This window comes from Canis aureus, chromosome X (assembly GCF_053574225.1).
Source record: "Canis aureus isolate CA01 chromosome X, VMU_Caureus_v.1.0, whole genome shotgun sequence".
Taxonomy (NCBI): Eukaryota; Metazoa; Chordata; class Mammalia; order Carnivora; family Canidae; genus Canis; species Canis aureus.
Window position 1 is genome coordinate 32,448,968 of NC_135649.1, and position 19,330 is coordinate 32,468,297.

The 19,330-nt window shown below is 44.5% G+C and overlaps 1 protein-coding gene across 1 annotated transcript in view; it reads right to left on the reverse strand.

The window, feature by feature from the left end:
• Window positions 1-8,339: 8,339 nt before the first annotated feature.
• Window positions 8,340-19,330, reverse strand: part of SLC25A43 (solute carrier family 25 member 43) — a 38,246-nt gene continuing 27,255 nt past the window's right edge. Inside the window, exons 4-5 of the mRNA XM_077889394.1 lie at window positions 11,022-11,156; window positions 8,340-10,377 (exon numbers count right to left, since the gene is read on the reverse strand). Coding sequence (XP_077745520.1) covers window positions 10,177-10,377; window positions 11,022-11,156 — 336 coding nt within the window. The 3' untranslated portion in view covers window positions 8,340-10,176. The remainder of the gene's footprint in view (window positions 10,378-11,021; window positions 11,157-19,330) is intronic.

The following is a 19,330-nucleotide window of genomic DNA, read 5'->3' on the forward strand; positions in this document are numbered from 1 at the left end:
GAGCAGAGTAGTAACATATCAAGAAGGCATAACCAGTAATTCATTGGCTGGAGGGGAAAAAGCATCCAGTGAAAATGAAAGAGAGAAATGAAAGTGGTTGTGGTCGTGGAAGTATACAAGGAACTGCCTGGTTAGATAACAGCTATGAATAATACTTCATAAAATCGTCACATAGCTGAGAGATGGGGATCAGAAGCAGAAACCATCCGAATACAGGCTGGAAGTTTCATTATTCTGATAGCAGTACATTGGATATGTTCTTGACTCTCTTGTTGATAATTACAGTTCTCAGAAGACAGAAGAATCAGTGAGGTAAATTGCTAAACTGGGCTTAATCCTGACAATAAATAAGGAAGATCTAGTTAGCAAAGTGAAAGTGACAAGAATCTTGGGGAAACTGCCCATACCATCTGGATTTGTTAAGCAGAAGAATTCTGGGCATGGTCAGAGAGGTTAACTAATGTGTGTGTGTGTTGGGGGTGAGGGGGCAGGTAGACATCAAAAAGATCAAAGATAAATAGATTCCCTGGCTAAATACCAAAAGAGAAAAAGGGAAAGAGATTCTAAAGATAAAATTCAAACCTATACACTTCAGAAAAATTCCAATGAGAAATTACAAAGGGAGAGATGAATGTAAGTGTCCTTATAGATTATTCTCTGATGAGCTCAGATTTTTAAAGTGCATACATATATAGATGACAGGAGGGCTGGACTTCCAAGGATAAAGACCAAAGAATATCACAAACCTCTAGGAACTGAGTCAGAAGGGCTAAAGTCCAGAGTAAACCCAGGCTTATAAAATAGGATGGACCACAATAAAGGGTTCTAATGTTCTATTTATTGCAAGACAGTTAAGGGATGAGGCCCTAGAGCTTAGTGGTAGCATGTATGGTAAAGAATTGGGGTGGGGGGAGTCTTCATTGACTATGAGTTGGCAATGCCAAAAATTGGTAATGAGTCTTGCGTTGGGCCAAGAGGATGGTGGTGAACAGATCAGGGCCTCTGCTGGCCATCCCAGAGAGATTTATGCTTACTTCTGGATGCTGTGTTTAAGATGACATCAACGAACTAGAACATATTCATAGAATGCATTAGGCAATAGAAGTGCTTATAAATCATGTCGCATGAGAAATGGCTGAATGAATGAGACACTAGGAGAGTTTTAGGTCAAGGAGGGACATCGTGACTGTGTTTGTGGGGTGCCTGACGGGCTCAGTGGGAGGAGCATGCAACTCTTGATCTCAGGTTGTGAATTTCGAGCCTCATGTTGGGTATAGCAATTAGATAAACTTAAAAAAAAAACTGTGTTCATAATGAAGGACTATCAGGTAGAAGATGATTAGACATTTTATATGGTCAGTCAACACCAGCCTGGTATCATGAAGGTAGACTTCAGCTGAATAAGAAATAACTTCCTAAAATATGAGTTATTTATGGGTACCTAGGTGGCTCAGTTGGTTAAGCATCTGTCTTCAGTTCAGGTTGGGATCTTGGGGTCCTGGGATTGAGCCCCTGCATGGAGCTCTCTGCTCAGCAGGGAGCCCGCTTCTCCCTTTCCTTCTGATGCTCCCCCTGCTTGTGCTCTCTCTGTCAAATAAATACAATCTTTAAAAAATAAAATAAAATATGAACTACTTAAAGGTGGAATGGATTGCTTTAGGATGTGGGGAACTTCTCATCGCTGGAGATGTTAATAGTTGAGGCAGAATGGTCACTTGTTAGGGACACTGTAGAGATTGTGTTGATTGAAAAGAGTACTGCCCTCTTCCAATTCTAAGAGTCTATGTATCTAATTCTTATGTTTCTATCTATCTTATGTGGTCTTTGAATCTATACGTTTGAATGGCTTTGAGCATCTAAGTTAGGGACTCTGAGGCAAAATAGGGAGAGAGAGAGGGCAAAATAGCCCAGTGGTGGGAGGGTGGGCTCTGGAGACACTGCTAGAATTCAAATCTGGTTCTCTTACTTGATGTCAGGCCTTGGGTAAGTTGCTTAAACCATCCAAACTTATTTATTCTGGTGTAAAATGGTAATGATAACAGTACCTATATCTCAAAGTATTAAAGGATTTCTTTTTCTTTGTGCCCATGATTCTCGGTTATGCTGCTTCAGAGAATAAAGAGGTAGGCTAGACAGAGTGGTGGGCAGCAAAGCAAAGCTTACTGAGTGATGCTACAAAGCTCTGGAAGAGGGAGAGGACCCCAGAGAATTGCCACCAGAGTTTGGAAGTCTGTTTTTTTTTTTTTTTTTTTTATGGGCTTGTTGGTGGGCTGTTTTAATCTGATTAACCCTCATGGGCCTGTCACCCAATCAGGTTTTTGTCATCTACCTGTCACGTGGGAAAGGGCGGAGGGCTCCTTCCAGGGTGCTATAAAGTCCTTTTAAGGGTGGTTTCCTCTTAGGGCGGGGCCCCTTGTCCCTGCTTGCCTTTCTTCCAGCTATCCTTCATTAGAAGGACATAGGGACAATTAAATGAAATAATGTATGCACAAACAGTCTGGTACATAGAGAGCATTCAGTACATGTTAGATTTTGTTAATACTAAAAAAACACTGGGCACCTGACTGGCTCAGTTGGTAGAGTGTGTGATTCTTGATCTCCGGTTTGGGAGTTCAAGCCCCACATTGGGCATACAGTTCACTTATAAAAAATAGAAGGTTAAAAAAATACTAAGAAAAATACTAATAAAAAAAAAGGTTGAGTAACTCTGAGTTTTAATGGACAAATCACTCCTTGCTTAAGTAGGGCAGTAAGCCAGTTCTTAGTCCCAGATAAGGACCCTACCTATAATCTGGTAACCATATCAGAGACCATTTAAACAGCATTTGAGTGCCTAAGAGGTACCCAGAAGAAGCACTCTCAGTTTTGCCACCTGGCTTGCATTTGTGCTATGGAAGACTGTAATATCAATCACACTGGTGTTTGCCATGCAGTTAGGAGAAAACAATGCTCACTGTCGGCCAATCTTCTTGTCTCTAGTCTCTCATTACTACTTCAGCTTCGGGAACAGTCTTGCTCACATCCAGCTTTCTTTCTTTCTTTCTCTTTCTTCTTTCTTTCTTTCTTTCTTTCTTTCTTTCTTTCTTTCTTTCTTTTTCTTTCTTCTTTCTTTCTGAGAGAGAAAGACAGCAGAACAGAGTGAGCAGACAAGTTGGGGAGAGAGGCAGAGGGAGAGGGAAAAGCAGGCTCCCCGCTGAGCAGGGATTCCCAACTCAGGGCTTGATCCCAGGACTGCAGGATCATGACCTGAGGTGAAGGCAGACACTTTACCAACTGAGCCCTGCAGACACCACGAAATCCAATTTTTATCACATCTCTTGTGTTGTTGAAGAAATAAGTGACTCCTCCCTCCTTGCTTCGTGGGTCAAACCTAAACTCTTCCACTTAGCGTTTGAAGCCTTTTTCATTCCCATGCCCACCAAGGATTTTATTTCTAGCTCCCCTGGACAGGCTTAGAAAGAATTTGATGGATTCTAGCCCTGGGGTAGCTGCTTAAGACAAAAAGCAAAACAATCTTATTGAGGTATAATTGTCATACGATAAAACTGTACTTATTTATTTATTTTTAAAGATTTTATTTATTTATTTATTTTTATTTTAAAGATTTTATTTATTCATTCATGAGAGACACAGAGAGAGGCAGAGACACAGGCAGAGGGAGAAGCAGGTTCCATGCAGGGAGCCCAATGTGGGACTCGATCCTGGGTCTCTAGGATCATGACCTGAGCCAAAGGCAGACACTTTAACCGCTGAGCCACCCAGGCATCCCAAGATTTTAATTTATTCATGAGAGACAGAGAAAGAGAAGCAGAGACATAGGCAGAGGGAGAAGCAGGCTCCCTGCGGGGAGCCAGATGTGGGACTCAATCCCAGGACTCTGGGATCACGCTCTGGGCCAAAGGCAGAAGCTCAAACACTGAGCCCCCCAGGCATCCCCAAAACTGTACTTATTTAAAGCATACAGTTTGATATGTTTTTTACACATGTGTACATCTATGAAATCATCACAATTAAGATAGTGAATGTTTCCATCACCACACTCACAAGTGAATGTTTCCATCACCACACATCACAAGTTCTCCCTCTTTCCCCCAAACAAGCACTGATCTGCTTTCTATCACTATAGTTTGCATTTTCCTAGAATTTCATATAAAACAGAATCATAATGGGGCAGCCTGGTTGGTTCAATGGAAAGAGCATGTGACTCTTGATCTCAGGGTCATGGGTTCGAGCCCCCACATTACTAGAGATTACTAAACAAAATAAACTTAAAAAAATCAATGGTTGGGGCACCTGGGGGGCTCAGTCGATTAAGTGTTCGACTTGATTTCAGCTCAGGTCATGATCCCGGGGTCGTGAGATCGAGCCCAGTGTCAGGCTCTGTGCTGGGTGTGGAGCCTGCATAAGATTCTCTTTCTCTCCCTCTGCCCCCTTACTCTGCTCCTCATGCACACACTCTCTCTAAATAAATAAATAAACCAACAAATAAATAAATGGAACAATACAGTATGTACCATTTTTTTGGGGGGGGCTCTGCCTCTCTCACTTGAAATCAATATATCAATATCTATGTATATATATTTTCTGGACTCATCTGTGCTTTTTTGTGATTCAGTAGTCAGTTCCCTTTCATCGCAAAGTAGTATTTGACTGGATGGATATGCCACATTTTGTTATCTATTCATCAGCGGATAGACATTTGGGTCATTTCCACCTTTTGCCCGTTATGAATGATGCTGCTATAAACATTCCTGTACAGGTTTTTGTGTGGCCCTCTTTTCATTTCTCTGGGGTACATACCTAGAAGTGGAATTGTCAGACTGTCTGTTCCCGCTGCAGGGATGCCACCCTATGGGCTGGTAAGGAAGGGGTGGAAGCCCTCCAGCCCTGCACAATGGAGAACTCAGCCAGAATGTGAGGCTCCTGGACACAGGACTCAAAGTTCCTCTCCACCTTGCTCTCCTGTTCCTGGGAGCCTTTCCCCATACCTGCCAGGGCCTTGGCCAGAGGAGGCCCTGGAAGGTGGGAAGGGGCTGGGGAGGAGTAGGCGGGGGGTTGGGGGGTGGGGGCGTCAACCTGCTGTTCTTCCTTTAGCAAAGCCCTACCCTTAGCTCCTGGCTTCCTGGCTTCCTGGGAGAAGGCTATCCCAGGAGTGAAGAAAGTCTCTGGGGAGAGAGTATTCTTGTGGCCTGCTGGGAGCCCCACTTGGAGTAGGAGGGAAGTAGGAGCTTGTGCCCTTGCCCTATGGGGCCCAGTGCCTCTGATATTCTGGGGGGAAGGTAGAAATAAAATTGGGTACTTGCTCCAGGAAAAAAAAACCGGGAATGATTGTACCATTTCACATCCCCAACAGCAGAGTACAAGAATTCCAGTTCCTTCCCAGCGTGAGGTCTTAGCCACCACCTCTTCAGTGTCATTTCCTGTTGCCTCCCCCTCCACCAGGACTTTCTATCCATCCACTCCTTCAGTGGCATCTTACAGTCTCTTGGTTTTAAAAGCCATCTATATGTTGATAACACCCAGATTTCTCTCTCCAGCCACGAGTCTCCCTGCACTCCACCCAGACTTGTCCAGATTTGCCCAGGACAGTCCTGGTTTATGTGTTATTATTCTGACATAATTATTAATACTGTTATGACGTATTACTTTCCTACTGCAGCTGTAACAAATTACCACAGACTCAGTGGCTTAGGCAACACAATGATTATCTTACAGTTCTATAGGTCAGAAGTCTGACATGGTACTTACTGGGCTAAAATCAAGGGGTTCTAGCATAGAGGCCCTTTCTGGAGGCCCTACGGGAGTGCCTGTTTCCTGGCTCATTCAGGTTGTGGCTGAATACAACTCCCTGTGGTTGTAAGACTAGAATCCTCTTTCCTTGCTTGTAGTCAGCTAAGGGTTATTCTCAGCTTCTAGAGGCCACCCTATGCCCTGGCTCATGGGCACCTTTGTCTTCAAAGTCAGCAGCAATGAGTAGAGTCCTCCTCATGCCCCATTCCTTCTGCCCCTTTTTCATCTTTCTGACCTCTCTTCACCACCTCCGTCTTCCATGGTTAAGGACTCGCATGATTAGATTGGGCCCACCTAGATAAACCATGATAATCTCTCCATCTCAATGTCCTTAACCTTAATCACATCTGCAAAGTCCCTCTCACCATGTGAGATAAATGGTCACAGGCTTTAGGGATAAGGATGTGGATACCCTTGAGTGGGGAATCATTATTCACAACTGGTCGGACAGTTACATGGCTAGCCTATGCTCTAGCCAGCTGTCTGCTTGACTTCTCTATTTGGATATTTCATGGGCATTTCGAATTTAACTTGTCCAAAAGAGAATTTTTAATTCCTTCCCCCACCAAAAGTCTACCCTACGTTATCAAATGGCAACATTGTCTACCTTGTTAATCAAATCAAAACCCAAAAACCTAAGTGCCATCTTTGATTGCTTCTTTTTATTCCCTACATTCACTTGCTCCTCAAATCCTGCTGAGTTCAACTAAAAAATATGTCTTGAACCCATTCTCAGTCTTTCTTCTCTCTAATCTATTATCCACACAGTACCCAGAGGGATATTTTTAAAATGAAAATCAGATTATATTGCTTCTATACATAAACCCTTCAATGACTCCTGACTGCATTAATTTTTAAAAATATTTTATTTATTCATGAGAGACAGAGAGAGAGAGAGGCAGAGACACAGGCAGAGGGAGAAGCAGGCTCCGTGCAGGGAGCCTGACGTGGGACTCAACCCTGGGTCTCCAGGATCACGCCCTGGGCCAAAGGCGACGCTAAACCGCTTAGCCACCCGGGCTGTCCCTCCTGACTGCATTTAGAATAAAATCTAACTTCTTTTTCTGAGATATTTTATTTATTGGACAGAGAGCTCATGAGCAGTGGGGAGTGGAAGAAGCAGGCTCCTCACTGAGCAGGGAGCCTGATGTGTGGCTCAATCCCAGCACCCCGGGATTAAGACCTGAGCCAGAGGCAGATGCTTAACCAACTGAGCTACCCAGGTGCCCTAAAATCTGACTTTCTTCCATGGTGCCAAGGCCACATATAATCTCAAATATCACCTCTCAGAGCAGCCTTTCCTTACTCCCTGACTTAAAATATTTCCCTCATCCCTGCAGAATTCTCTGTTAAAGCATCCTGTTTATTCCCCTCACAACATTACAGTCTATAATTACCTGACTTGCAGATTACTTTTTTTAAAAAAAGATTTATTTATTCATGAAAGACACACAGAGAGAGGCAGAGACATAGGCGGAAGGAGAAGCAGGCTCCCTGTGGGGAGCACGATGTGGGACTCGATCCCAGGGCCCCGGGATCACAACCTGAGCCAAAGGCAGACACACAAGCACTGAGCCACCCAGGTGCCCCAGAGATACTTTTTTATTGACTGTCACCCTCCTAGATCATAACCTCCATGAGGGCAAGGACCTTGTCTGCTTCATGTACCACTGTGTCCAGAGGGCCTAACAGTTGTTGAATCGATGTGCGAAACCCAGTCTTCTTACTGTATTCCACTTTTTGCTTGCTTCCATGTGTGTGACACCACCTAGGTCCTACCTTCAACCTGCAATCTCTCTGTGGCTTATTCTACCTCCAACCTATTCTTGACCAACTAATATCTTCTCCCCTCCTTCAAAACTTAATTCAAGACTCATTACTAGCTTCTCTCACCTATGATGACCCCTTTCTTTCTTTCTTTTTTTTTTTTTTAAGTAGGCTCCGGAGCCCAACATAGGGCTTGAACTCATGACCCTGAGATCAAGACCTGAGCTGAGATCAAGAATAAGACACTCAGCGAGCTGAGCCACCCAGGTGCTCCTTTGATGATCCCTTTAATCCTTGATTCAGTAGGTATACAGGGAGCCCCTTGGTGGTCTTATTAGATAGACAGTTGTTACCACATTATCATGTCTTCACTTGTATTTGCTTTGTAATCAGAGTCCTTTCCTGTATGTAGGGATGTTTTGTCCTTAAAACTGTGCTGCTCCTGGGTTAATATTGTATCACATGTCTTTCTAATCCTCCTAAAGTACTTAGTCCAGTTTAGTGTACTCTGCCAATCATAAAGCAGAAAAGCAGAACACTCCTTTCATACCCCTGAGAAAATGAAAATAAGCTGGAAGTTTTTTTTTAGGAACAAAACTAGAATTTTTTTAAAGTTAATTAATTAATTATTATTATTTTTTAGTAATCTCTATACCCACCATGGGGCTTGAACTCATGACTCTGAGATCAAGAGTCGCACGGTATTCCAACTGAGCCAGCCAGGTGCCCCCAAAACTAGAGTTTTAAGAGTTGTCCTGAAATTAGAAAAAACGAGGCATTCCTTTTTCCCCACTTAACTTTATTGAAAAAGCCAAAACTACAGCTCAGAAAACATTCCTGTGTGTGATAGTAGCTGGAGCGTGGCTGTCCCTCTCATATATGGGTTGAAGAATACACAGAAGATATTAATGTGATGTAAGTAACCTGAGTTAGGATTTTAGATCTAGTATAAAAACATATTTTTTTTCCTGCAGATTTCAGAACTTTAAAAAACCTGTTCACTGAAAGGAAAATGAAGAGTTAATAAATATGGCTATCCGCTGTGGGTAAAGAATGTGCCACCCTCCCAACTGTAACAGATTGGGCTACAGATGAGATCTTCCTGTGTGTATTAACTGCTATTCCTCTGCTATCACTTACCTTAGGTAACAAATGACCAAACAACATTTTTCTTTGGAAAATAAATTTAACATGGAAAAATACTTTCAACATACTGAAAGCCCGTGTGTGTGTGTGTGTGTGTGTAAATTAAAAATTTAATATTATTGTTTTTAATGCATAGGTAAGTATTTGAAAGTATGGTTATATAAACTTGACATGGGGGGATCCCTGGGTGGCGCAGCGGTTTGGCCCCTGCCTTTGGCCCAGGGCGCAATTCTGGAGACCCAGGATCAAGTCCCACATCGGGCTCCCGGTGCTTGGAGCCTGCTTCTCCCTCTGCCTATGTCTCTGCCTCTCTCTCTCTCTGTGACTATCATAAAAAATAAAAAAATAAAAAAAATAAACCTGACATGGAGTTCTCAAGGTGGAACAATCTAAAATTTGATTTTTAAAGCATCGAGTAGAGATGATTAGCCTGAAGTGTTTCTGTTCAGTTCCATTTCTCTTTCTGATATGTGTGTCAAATGTTCTATTTGATCCTTTCTAGGCAATTGGGACATCTTGTGAGAATAACTTAAGTTGACTAATTTATTTTCAGGTTAGGCTTGCAAAGCACGTTAAAAAGGCAGAGAATAAAGGCCACTTCAACTGTACATGACTTCAATTGGAAGAAGGTCTTTGGGGGCATTAAGTGGTCAGGGTAAAAACTGCCTTCCTGAAAAAAGATTGAGATGCTTCAAATTTAAATACAGAAGAACCACCGTTCTACGATGACAGTGATGACTTTTAAATGTTAAATGCTTTAATTCAGTTTCTGATAAGGCATAATTTACACTATAGTGTATGCACTCAGAACTCCTCAAAGATTAGGACTTTCAGAACAACTGTATTAGGAGGACTTGGGTCAAATAGAGCAAAACTAGGCCAGTGTGGGTTAGTTAGTTCAAGCTGTGACCATGTGGCTGAGCTCATGATGTGGTATTTGCTCAGCCACTTCTTTTTTTTTTTTTAAGATTTTTTTTATTCATGAGAGACACAGAGAGATAGGCAGAGGGAGAAGCAGGCTCCATGCAGGGAGCCTGATGTGGGACTTGATCCCAGGACTCCAGGATCATGCCCCGGGCCAAAGGCAGGCGCTAAACCGCTGAGCCACCCAGGGATCCCTGCTCAGCCACTTCAACTGCATGTCACTTTGAGGTCATGGCGATGCCCTTTCTTTGGTGTCCTGTGAGTTGCACATTTACAGAGTGTAAATTGCACATTTCGTGAATGCTAGATTTTATTATAAAATCTGGTGGAATGCCGCCACGAAACAGTCCTGTTGGGAAGCTTTCCTGTGGCACGGGTGTGCACCAGGTCATCAGCTTGGAGCTTGGAGCTGGTATGTGGCTGAATCTTCTCATTTCCAAGAGCAGCAGATGGGCATATTCTCTTGTCATTCCATGAACACAGGATTATGAAGCTACATTTTTGTATGATTGTAACATGCCCTAACTGTGCTTCTGGTTCCATTCAGTTTTAAAGGGTTGGTTTTTTAGACTTTAGCTGTCCAGTTTTGAAGAACTTTTTAAATTCCCGTAATTCCTGGGGCTTCAAACTCTGATCCACCCCTGGGGTCAATTTATAGCTCAGAGGAGACACAATGTAACCATTTTGGTAAAGACAGATTCTCTTGCAGAACTCAAAGGTGCCAAACATAACTCCAAAATATGGAACTATCTGTTTAAAAAGAAATGAAAATCATGTTGAAATCTTAAAAAGACAACTGTCAGTGCATCTGCAGTCAATCTGGACCATGGTAAATGAAGGCAAAGGCTGTGGACAATTCTTTTTGGCATCAGGGAAGATGGCAGAATGAAAGCTGGCACAGTGTGGGTGGGGGGAGAGGAAGGGCAGAGGTTAAAGGGCATGCATGGCCAGGATGAATATGCCTGAAGACAATCTGATACTTGTGTAAGGTTAGTCCAAAGTTCTTAACCTTTTTTTTTGTGGGGAGGGAGGGTGGGTCATGAAATTCTTTGGGAATGTGATGAAAGCTATGGATCCTCTCCCCAGAGAGATGCACATAGGCACATAACTACACGTTTCTGCATACAATGTTGGGCTGGGGGATTAGGTTCCCCTTAGGAGTCCATGAGCCCCCATGTCGGGAACCTCTACACTAAATGCTCAGTTCCTCTGGGATGGGGTGTCAAATGCCCCACCACTGCACAGGGTCCCCCTGTCTCAGGGCTGACCCCCAGCCTGCACTCATGGGCCTTGTGCCTCCATCAGTGCTAGACGGGGGGTCTCCAGGCCACCTGTAGGGGAGTGGCAAGGGAACAGGCTAGCATTGGAAGCAAGAGACTGACCACCCTTCTCACCTTCAGCAAGTTGGCTGTCAGTCCATTCCAGAGGGCCAGGACTCCTTGGGCTTTGACTATCTGCCGGAAGCAGTCCACTGCTCCTGAGAAATGGACATCCACTCCTCCGTGGTGGGGAAGGTGTGGGCTCTGAGCCTGGCAGGAAACACAGAAGATGGGACATAGTGATTTTGTCACCAGGAAATAAATGTTCTAGTCCAAGAAGCCAGGGACTCGAGTCTGGGATCTGCTTGCTGTGTACCTGGCCCAGATGCTGGCCAAGAATGGCTGCCACAGGGCGCTTGCTTAATGGGCTCAGAATGAATATTACCACACAGTGAAGTCACGACACTCCGTTCACATATTTGTGGCCTATTTTGCTTGGAAGGAAGCAATAATTCAGGACAGACTAAGCTTCATACTTAAAGTTGGTTCCCAAACTATGCCCCCCTGGACGTGATAAACATTCTCCTACGCCCTTAACCTTTTTAAAGGGCCCTCGCCCCAGGTCTCCTTTTCTTAACTGATGCCTCCTCTGTGACGCTCTCAAGAGTGGGCTGCTCATTTCTCCACACCACAGGAGGTCCCAGGGTGAAGAGCAGAGTGACAGCAGCATTCTTCTAGCTTCTTGCTGTCCCCGGACTCCTTACTCCTTCACGCTCATGCCAGAATTCTCCACTGTGGCTCATGGCCCTCAGCCACACTCCTTGTTGCTGCCATGTGACTCTGGGCACATACCTAACCCTCCAGATCCTCAGTTTCCTTCAACCTGCTTCATGGGGCTGTTGTGAGAATTCAATGAGATATGCATGTAAAGCGATCAGCAGTGTCAGGCACATGGTAGGGATCAGTAAGTATGAGCTAGCATTGCTATTACTATTACATAGATAGTATGCCAAATCGGGGTGCCTGGGTGGCTCCCTTGGTGAAGCGTCTGCCTTCGGCTCAGGTCATGATCTCAGGGTCCTGGGATTGAGCCCCCATGTCTGGCTCCCTGCTGAGTGAGATATCTGCTTCTCCCTCTCCCTTTGCTGCTCCCCCTGCTTCTATGCTCTCTTTCTTTCTCTCTCTCTCAAATAAATAAAATAAAATCTTAAAAAATTCAGTACGATAAATAGCAACACAATACCTTACCTAAAGGACTAGTCCTCCACACCCACCTCTGAAATCTTGCACTTCAGAACCTCTGGGTCCACAGTGTCCTCATCCATCGGCCCCCTCCCTTGCTGGTTCCTGTTTTTCATTAAGGTTAGATCATTAAGCCCCCAGGCACTTGCCTCCTCATGTATCCCCCAGGGCACCAGTTCCCTGCTGGCTTCAGTGGCTTCCTTTTCCAATCTTAGCTGTTTTTTGTGCTCCTACCCTCCAGATCCTTTCCCCTGGTCCTTCAGTTGCTCTCATCCACACATGCCTTCTCTGCCCCAAGCCACTGAAGACGAATCCACAACAGGGCACATGGGCACCACTAAAGTTTCAAAGTTGCCAACCTATGCTGGGCCTTCATACTGTGAACTAAACCTTCAAAGCTTCCTTGCCTGTTCCTCAAGGTGGCTCCACCAAGCCTTCCCACACCCCTTGATGCCCAGCACCCCGCACCCGTTCCTCTGCTCTAGGTAGGTGACCTGGTCTCCTGGTTCATAGAGAAAACAGATTGTACAGGGACGCAACTTTTGCTTCTTTGCATAAATATCTTTTCTTCCCACCTCTGCCCTGGACTTCATACCTTTGTCTTTTTGTTTTGTTTTGTTTTAGATTTTATTTATTTGAGAGAGAGAGAGACAGACAGGCAGGCAGACAGACAGACACAGAGCATGAGCAGGAGGAGGAGGCAGAGAGAGAGGGAGAAGTGGACTCTCCACTGCGAAGGAAGCGTGATGTGGGACTTGATCCCAGAACCCTGAGGTGATGACCTGAACTGAAGGTAGACGCCTGCCTAATTGACTGAGCCACCCAGGTGCCTGATCTCATACCTTTGAACTCCTCTTGGGCATTCTTCCCTAGAGACCTGACTTTTCTCCTTAGCAAATGCATAAACACAAGTCCCTCTCATTTACAAACTCCTGCCTCCAATCTTTATCCTTTAGATACAGTCCAACCTCTCATTCCCACATTAATATATAGTAAAATTATCTTCCTGCAGGGTAGAGTTCTAAGAGTTTTAACACACATACAGTTGTGTGACCACCATCACAATCAGGACACAGAATTGCTCCTTCTGCCCCCACAGTTCTCATGAACTGCCCCTTTGCTGTCAAGGCCTCCCCCATCCCCAGCCCTGGGAAGCCACTGGTCTCTTCTCTGTCCCTATCATTTTGCCTTTTGAGACTATCATCTAAATGGAAGCATATAGCATGTGACCTTTTGAGACTGGCTTCTTTAAGTGGTTTTTTGAAAGTCTTATTTATTTAATTGATCTTTACACTCCATGTGGGGCTTGAACTCACGATCCTGAGATCAAGAGTCATACACTTTTCTGACTGAGCCAGCCAGGCCCCCCCTTGAGACTGGCTACCTTCACTCAGCACGTTTCTGAGATTCATCCATGTTGTGGTCATCAATAGTTTCTTCCTTTTTATTGCCGAGTAGTATTCTGTTGTGTGGCCGTAGCACCGTGTGTTTGGCCACTCATCTGGTAATGGACATCCATTCCTCTTATTGTTTGCGCTTCTTCTTGAAACAACAGTAGACTCTGGCTGACTCCACTTCCGCCCTCCCCACTCACTGCTCTACTCACTGCAGTCTGGCATCTGTGCCCATTACTCTGCTTGCTGTTTCCAGCCAGGCCTGCATTATTTCCCTGACTTTCTTTTTTTCCAGAGCACTCACTGCCTTGTAAGATTTGGTATTATTTACTCATTTCTTTTCTTATTTGTCTGCTCCTCCAACTAGAATTTTAGCTCTCTGGGAGAGGGGATGATTGAGTGTTTGGTTCACTACGTGTATTTCAGTCTCCTTAACACATAGCAAGTGTTCAAGGAGTATTTGAATAAATGAAATATATTCACTTAGGGCCTCTTACCTGCCAAATTCAGTAGATGGTTTTTTGTGGATATTTTCGTATTGGATTTTTGGGGCAGTGTTTGGCACGAATAACCAGTGACTTTTTGTCCTCCTCAGTTTATACAACTTCTCTAGGAAATGCTACCATAGCCATGGCTTTAGGTACCATCTACAGTTAGATGACTTCCAGGTCTTTCTCTTTGGCCCTGACCTCCCACCCTGAGCTCCATAATCAAGCATCCAGTTGCCTGCTGGACATCTCCACCTGTATAGCACACAGGTTCTCAACACTTGACACACCTAGAACTCATTGTTGCCTTTCACCTTGGCCACATCAAATTTATGCTTTCTTCTGTATTTCTATCCAGCTAGCTAGCTAGCTCCATGCCCAGCACGGAGCCCAGTGTGGGGCTCAAACTCATGACCATGAGATTAAGCCCAGAGCCAAGGTCAAGAATCAGACACTTAACTGACTGAGCCACCCAGGCACCCCTCTTCTGTATTTATCTCAGTAAATGGTACCACTGTTCAACCTGCTACCCCAGGCCAGGGACTTGGGATTTGCTCACTTTAACTGCCCTAGCCAATCAATCATCAAGTACAATCAATGTTATCTTTTAGGGGTACCTGGGTAGCTCAGTCAGTTGGGCATCTGCCTTTAGCTCAGGTCATGATCCCAGCATCCTGGGATCGAGCCCCACATCAGGCTCCCTGCTCAGCAAGGAGTCTGCTTTTCCCTCTCCCTGCTCATGTGCTCTGGCGCCTTCTCTCTCTCTCCCTCTCAAATAAATAAATAAAATCTTAAAAATAAATTTCATCTTCTAAATACAGTACTTCTCAGATCCATTCCTTTTTCTACATTCTCAGCTGCCACTCTCTTAGTTCAGGCTACCACTATCTCATGCATCTCATGCATGGATCACTGCAGCAGTCTCTTCCTGGCCTCCTGGACCCACTCCTGACCTTTCCAGTGCATTCAGAATGCATTTCTAACATTTCAGTAGGGACCACTGACTCCTTCACTGACTTTTCTACCACCTATAGGATAAAATCCAAGTTCCTTAGAATGACATACAAAGCCCTTAAATGACTTTTCCTAGCATTAAAAGCATTGTTCACCCCCTGCACTCCTTTGTAATATTTCTGTACTTCTATTAGCTCCCATTATCCCCTATGAAGACTTTTCATTTATTCAAATGTTTATTGAGCACCTACTATGTGCCAGGCACTGAGGATAGAGCAGTGAACCAAACAGGCAAAAGTCCCTGTTCCCCACAGAGCTGAAATTCTAGTTTTTTTGGGGGGAACAGACAAAATAAATAATGATACCAAATATTAAAAGGCAGTGAATGCTCTGAAGAAAATAAAGGCAGGGAAAACATGCAGGGAGTGCCTTGAGAGTGTTGAAGTCTTTATTAGGGTGGTCAGGGAATACTCAGCAAGAAGATGACATTTGAGTAAAGAGCCGAAGGAAGAGAATTGTATAGTTATCTGCAAGGGTCCTGGGGCAGGAACATGCCTGGGATGTTAGACAAAAAGGAAGCCAATGTGGTGGGGATGGAATGAACAAAAGAGAGAGTAATCAGACATGGCATCAGAAAAGTAACTGACGACTAGATCATGACCGGATTACGATTGCATCACGACTGGATCCCATAAGGCTGGTAGGCCATTGTAAGTATTTCGATTTAATGAGTGAGAATGGGAGATGCTGCTGGGTTTTCAATAGAAGAGTGACATAGCCTACTTAATATTTTAATAGGATCACTTTGGCTGCTGTGTTGAGAAGATTCAAGGCTGGGGTAAAGGGTAGAAGGATTGAGAGAGACTGGTTAGGAGATTATAAGCAGGGGTAGATGACTTCAAAGTTTCTGGAGTCAGTGGGGGTTTATGACTCCTGAGCAACTGGTAGATGGAAGCACCATTAACCAAGATGGGAAAAACTGGGAGAAGCAGGTTTTTCTTGGGAGGGTGTGTGGAGACATCAGGAGCTCAATTGTGTGATACCTCTGACATCTAAATGGAGATAGGGAGTTGGCTACACAAGTGTGCAGCTCAGAAGAGAGAGGGTCAGAACTAGATGGTATTGAAATCCAGGAGACTAGATGATATCACTCACGGCTCAAACTTGGGGATACCCTGACATTCAGAAGCCAAAGAAAAGAGGAAGACTGGCAAAGAAGACTGAGAAGGAGCAGTCAGCTTTTAGAAGGGAAACTAGGCAAGGTGATATCTCGGAAGCCAATACAGGCACTGAGTGCATCACAGGGAGTGGTGAGCCCTTGATGGCCACAGAAGATGATGACTGAGTCTGACCATTGGATTTAGTGACAATGGAGGTCACCATTTTTACCTTAAGAAGAGAAGTTTCTATTGAGTAGTGAGGGCAAAAGTCTGATTGGAATGATTCAAGAGATATCACAAGAGAATGGCTGGAGATGGCGAACATGGACAGCTCTTTCCAGGAGGTCCCTTTCACCATATCTGATCCACATGCCTGTTTTTCCCAGGGGGCTATGCACTCTATAAGGACTGGTCTTATTCATTTCTGTATTTCTGGTGCCTTCCCTAGCAGCTGGCACATGGCCGGTGCTCAGCGAACGGTTTGCTGAATAAATGACTGAAATGCTCAGTACAGGAGTGGTCTGGAATTTTAAAAGCATTTTGACATAATGTTCTGCACAAACTATAAAAATGGTGGGTCAAAACCTATACGATAGAGAATCCTTTTAGAAAACAAGGATCACCAAAAAAAAAAAAAAAAAAAAGAAAGAAAGAAAAGAAAAGAAAACAAGGATCAGGGCAGCCTGGGTGGCTCAGCGGTTTGGCGCCTGCCTTCAGCCCAGGGCCTGATCCTGGAGACCCGGGATCAAGTCCCATGTCAGGCTCCCTGCATGGAGCCTGCTTCTCCCTCTGCCTGTGTCTCTGCCTCTCCCTCTCTGTCTCTATGAATAAATAAATAAAATCTTTAAAAAAAAAGATTTTATTTATTTTTCACGAGAGACACACACAGAGAGGCAGAGACACAGGCAGAGGGAGAAGCAGGCTCCATGCAGGGAGCCTGACGCGGGACTCGATCCGGGGTCTCCAGGATCACGCCCTGGGCTGAAGGCAGGTGCTAAACCGCTGAGCCACCTGGGGTGCCCTGGGCTAAGTGATTTGATCAAGGTCATATGGCTAATAAGTTACACATTTTATTCTAGTTCATGTTCTTTCCCCTAGGAGACTGTGATCCCTGATGGCTGGGACTATGTCTTACTGAGCTTCTCTTTTCTCCATCCTCCATAAAACTCTGTAGTCTGCATGAACAAATTACAACCAGAGAAGTAGTGCTAAAACTCAATTTTAATCACTGAAACAAACTACCCGGAAGTTCAGGCCTTATGAACTGTAGATTTTTGTTGTTTCTGACCGTGAAGCCTGGCCCTTCCTTTGCTCTCATTTTGGTTCCTAGATCTCATTACTCCAGGCCCCAATAACCCTGAACCCCCAAACCACAGACTCAGATAAAAAAGGGACCTTAAGATATTCTAGTCCAATGGGGAAACCCGGCTGGCTCAGAGGAGCCTGCGACGCTCGATCTCTTGGTCGTGAGTTCGAGTCCTACATTGGGTATAGAGATTACTTAAAGATAAAATCTTTAAAAAAAGATATTCTAATCCAAGGACTTCATTTATAGATGAAAACCCAAGATCTTGAGAGGAAGACTGACCGAGAGTGACAAAAGCTGAGACTCGAGCCCTTGGGCCATTGCAATCTGCCCTCTGGGACCCTACCTCTCACTGATGCCCTGCTCTTGGTCTCTAGGTTCCAAGACATAAAATGACAACGTGTGCTGCACCTGACACCTACCTAGCTTGTGCCCTTGCAGGACACCCCACCCTGCCACTTGCTGTTGCTTGGCCCTGGCAAGGACAGTCATCCTCTTTCTCATCAGACTTCAGCCTCTCTCATGAACCCCCACCATAAGGGCATTCGGTAAACAATAAAGAAAATGTCACTAATTCCAATGTGTATGTACATGTGTGTGTGTGTGGGGGGGGTAGTTTAAATTAGTGAAGCCTAAATATGAAATTTCGGAAGAATATTCCATTTGATTATATATGACTGAAACTAGATTGACAGAGGGCAGCAGAGTGTTGAAACTTTCTGGGCCCCTATGTTCACGTGGAGCTGAGCAGTTTGTGGAAGCCTACCTGGAGCACGAGGTCTCAGGCATGGGTTTTACCATCACACAGATCTGGATTGGAACCCTGTATCTTCTCCTCACCAGCTCTGTGATCGTAAGCAAGTTCCTTAATGTCTCTTAACTTCAATTTCCTCATTTTAAAAATGGGGGGAATAATACCTCATGCTGTTTATATTATTAATTTCCTTACCAAACCCTGGGTTGTTATTATAATTTTAGTGCCATGCAAATTAATTAGGTTCCACGGTTCTTCATTTTATTTTTTTTTAAATTTTTATTTATTTATGATAGTCACAGAGAGAGAGAGAGAGAGAGAGAGAGAGAGAGAGGCAGAGACACAGGCAGAGGGAGAAGCAGGCTCCATGCACCGGGAGCCCGACGTGGGATTCGATCCCGGATCTCCAGGATCGCGCCCTGGGCCAAAGGCAGGCGCCAAACCGCTGCGCCACCCAGGGATCCCCGGTTCTTCATTTTATATGAAAGATTGTTGTATCTTTCCTCATTAATCCAGCTCGAAGGATCAACATCTTTTTTTTAAAGATTTTATTTTTACTTTGATTTTTATTTTTTAAAGATTCTATTTATTTCGGAGAGAGACAGAGAGAGGAAGACAGAGAGAGCACACTTATGTGTGAGGGGGGAGGGACAGAGGGAGAAGCAGATTCCCTGCTGAGCAGGGAGCCTGATGCAGGACTCGATTCCAGGATCCTGAGATCATGACCTGAGGGCAGACGCTTAACCAACTGAGCCACCCAGGTACCCATAAAGATTTCAGTTTAAAGTAATCTCTACGCCCAATGTGGGGCTTGAACTCACAACCCTGAGATCAAGAGTCGCATGCTCTTCCAACTGAGCCAGCTAGGTGGCCCTAAAGGGATCGATGTTCTTTGCTTTAACCATATAAAGTCCTGTATCAAGGTGAAGGGTGAACCTCTGGGTTAGCCCTTCCCTTTGGGGTACAGTAACAGTCAAGTACAGATCAGAGTATGAGAAACAAAACATGAAATGCACAAGCTGAGTCTCCCAGCCTGGAGTTTTAGGAGTCCAAATGGTCAGGGGTCTTTGGTGAATGTTTTACTTTAAAGTGTTTACTTGGACATTGTTGTAACCTGGCCTCCTTTACTTCTTACCCCACCAATAA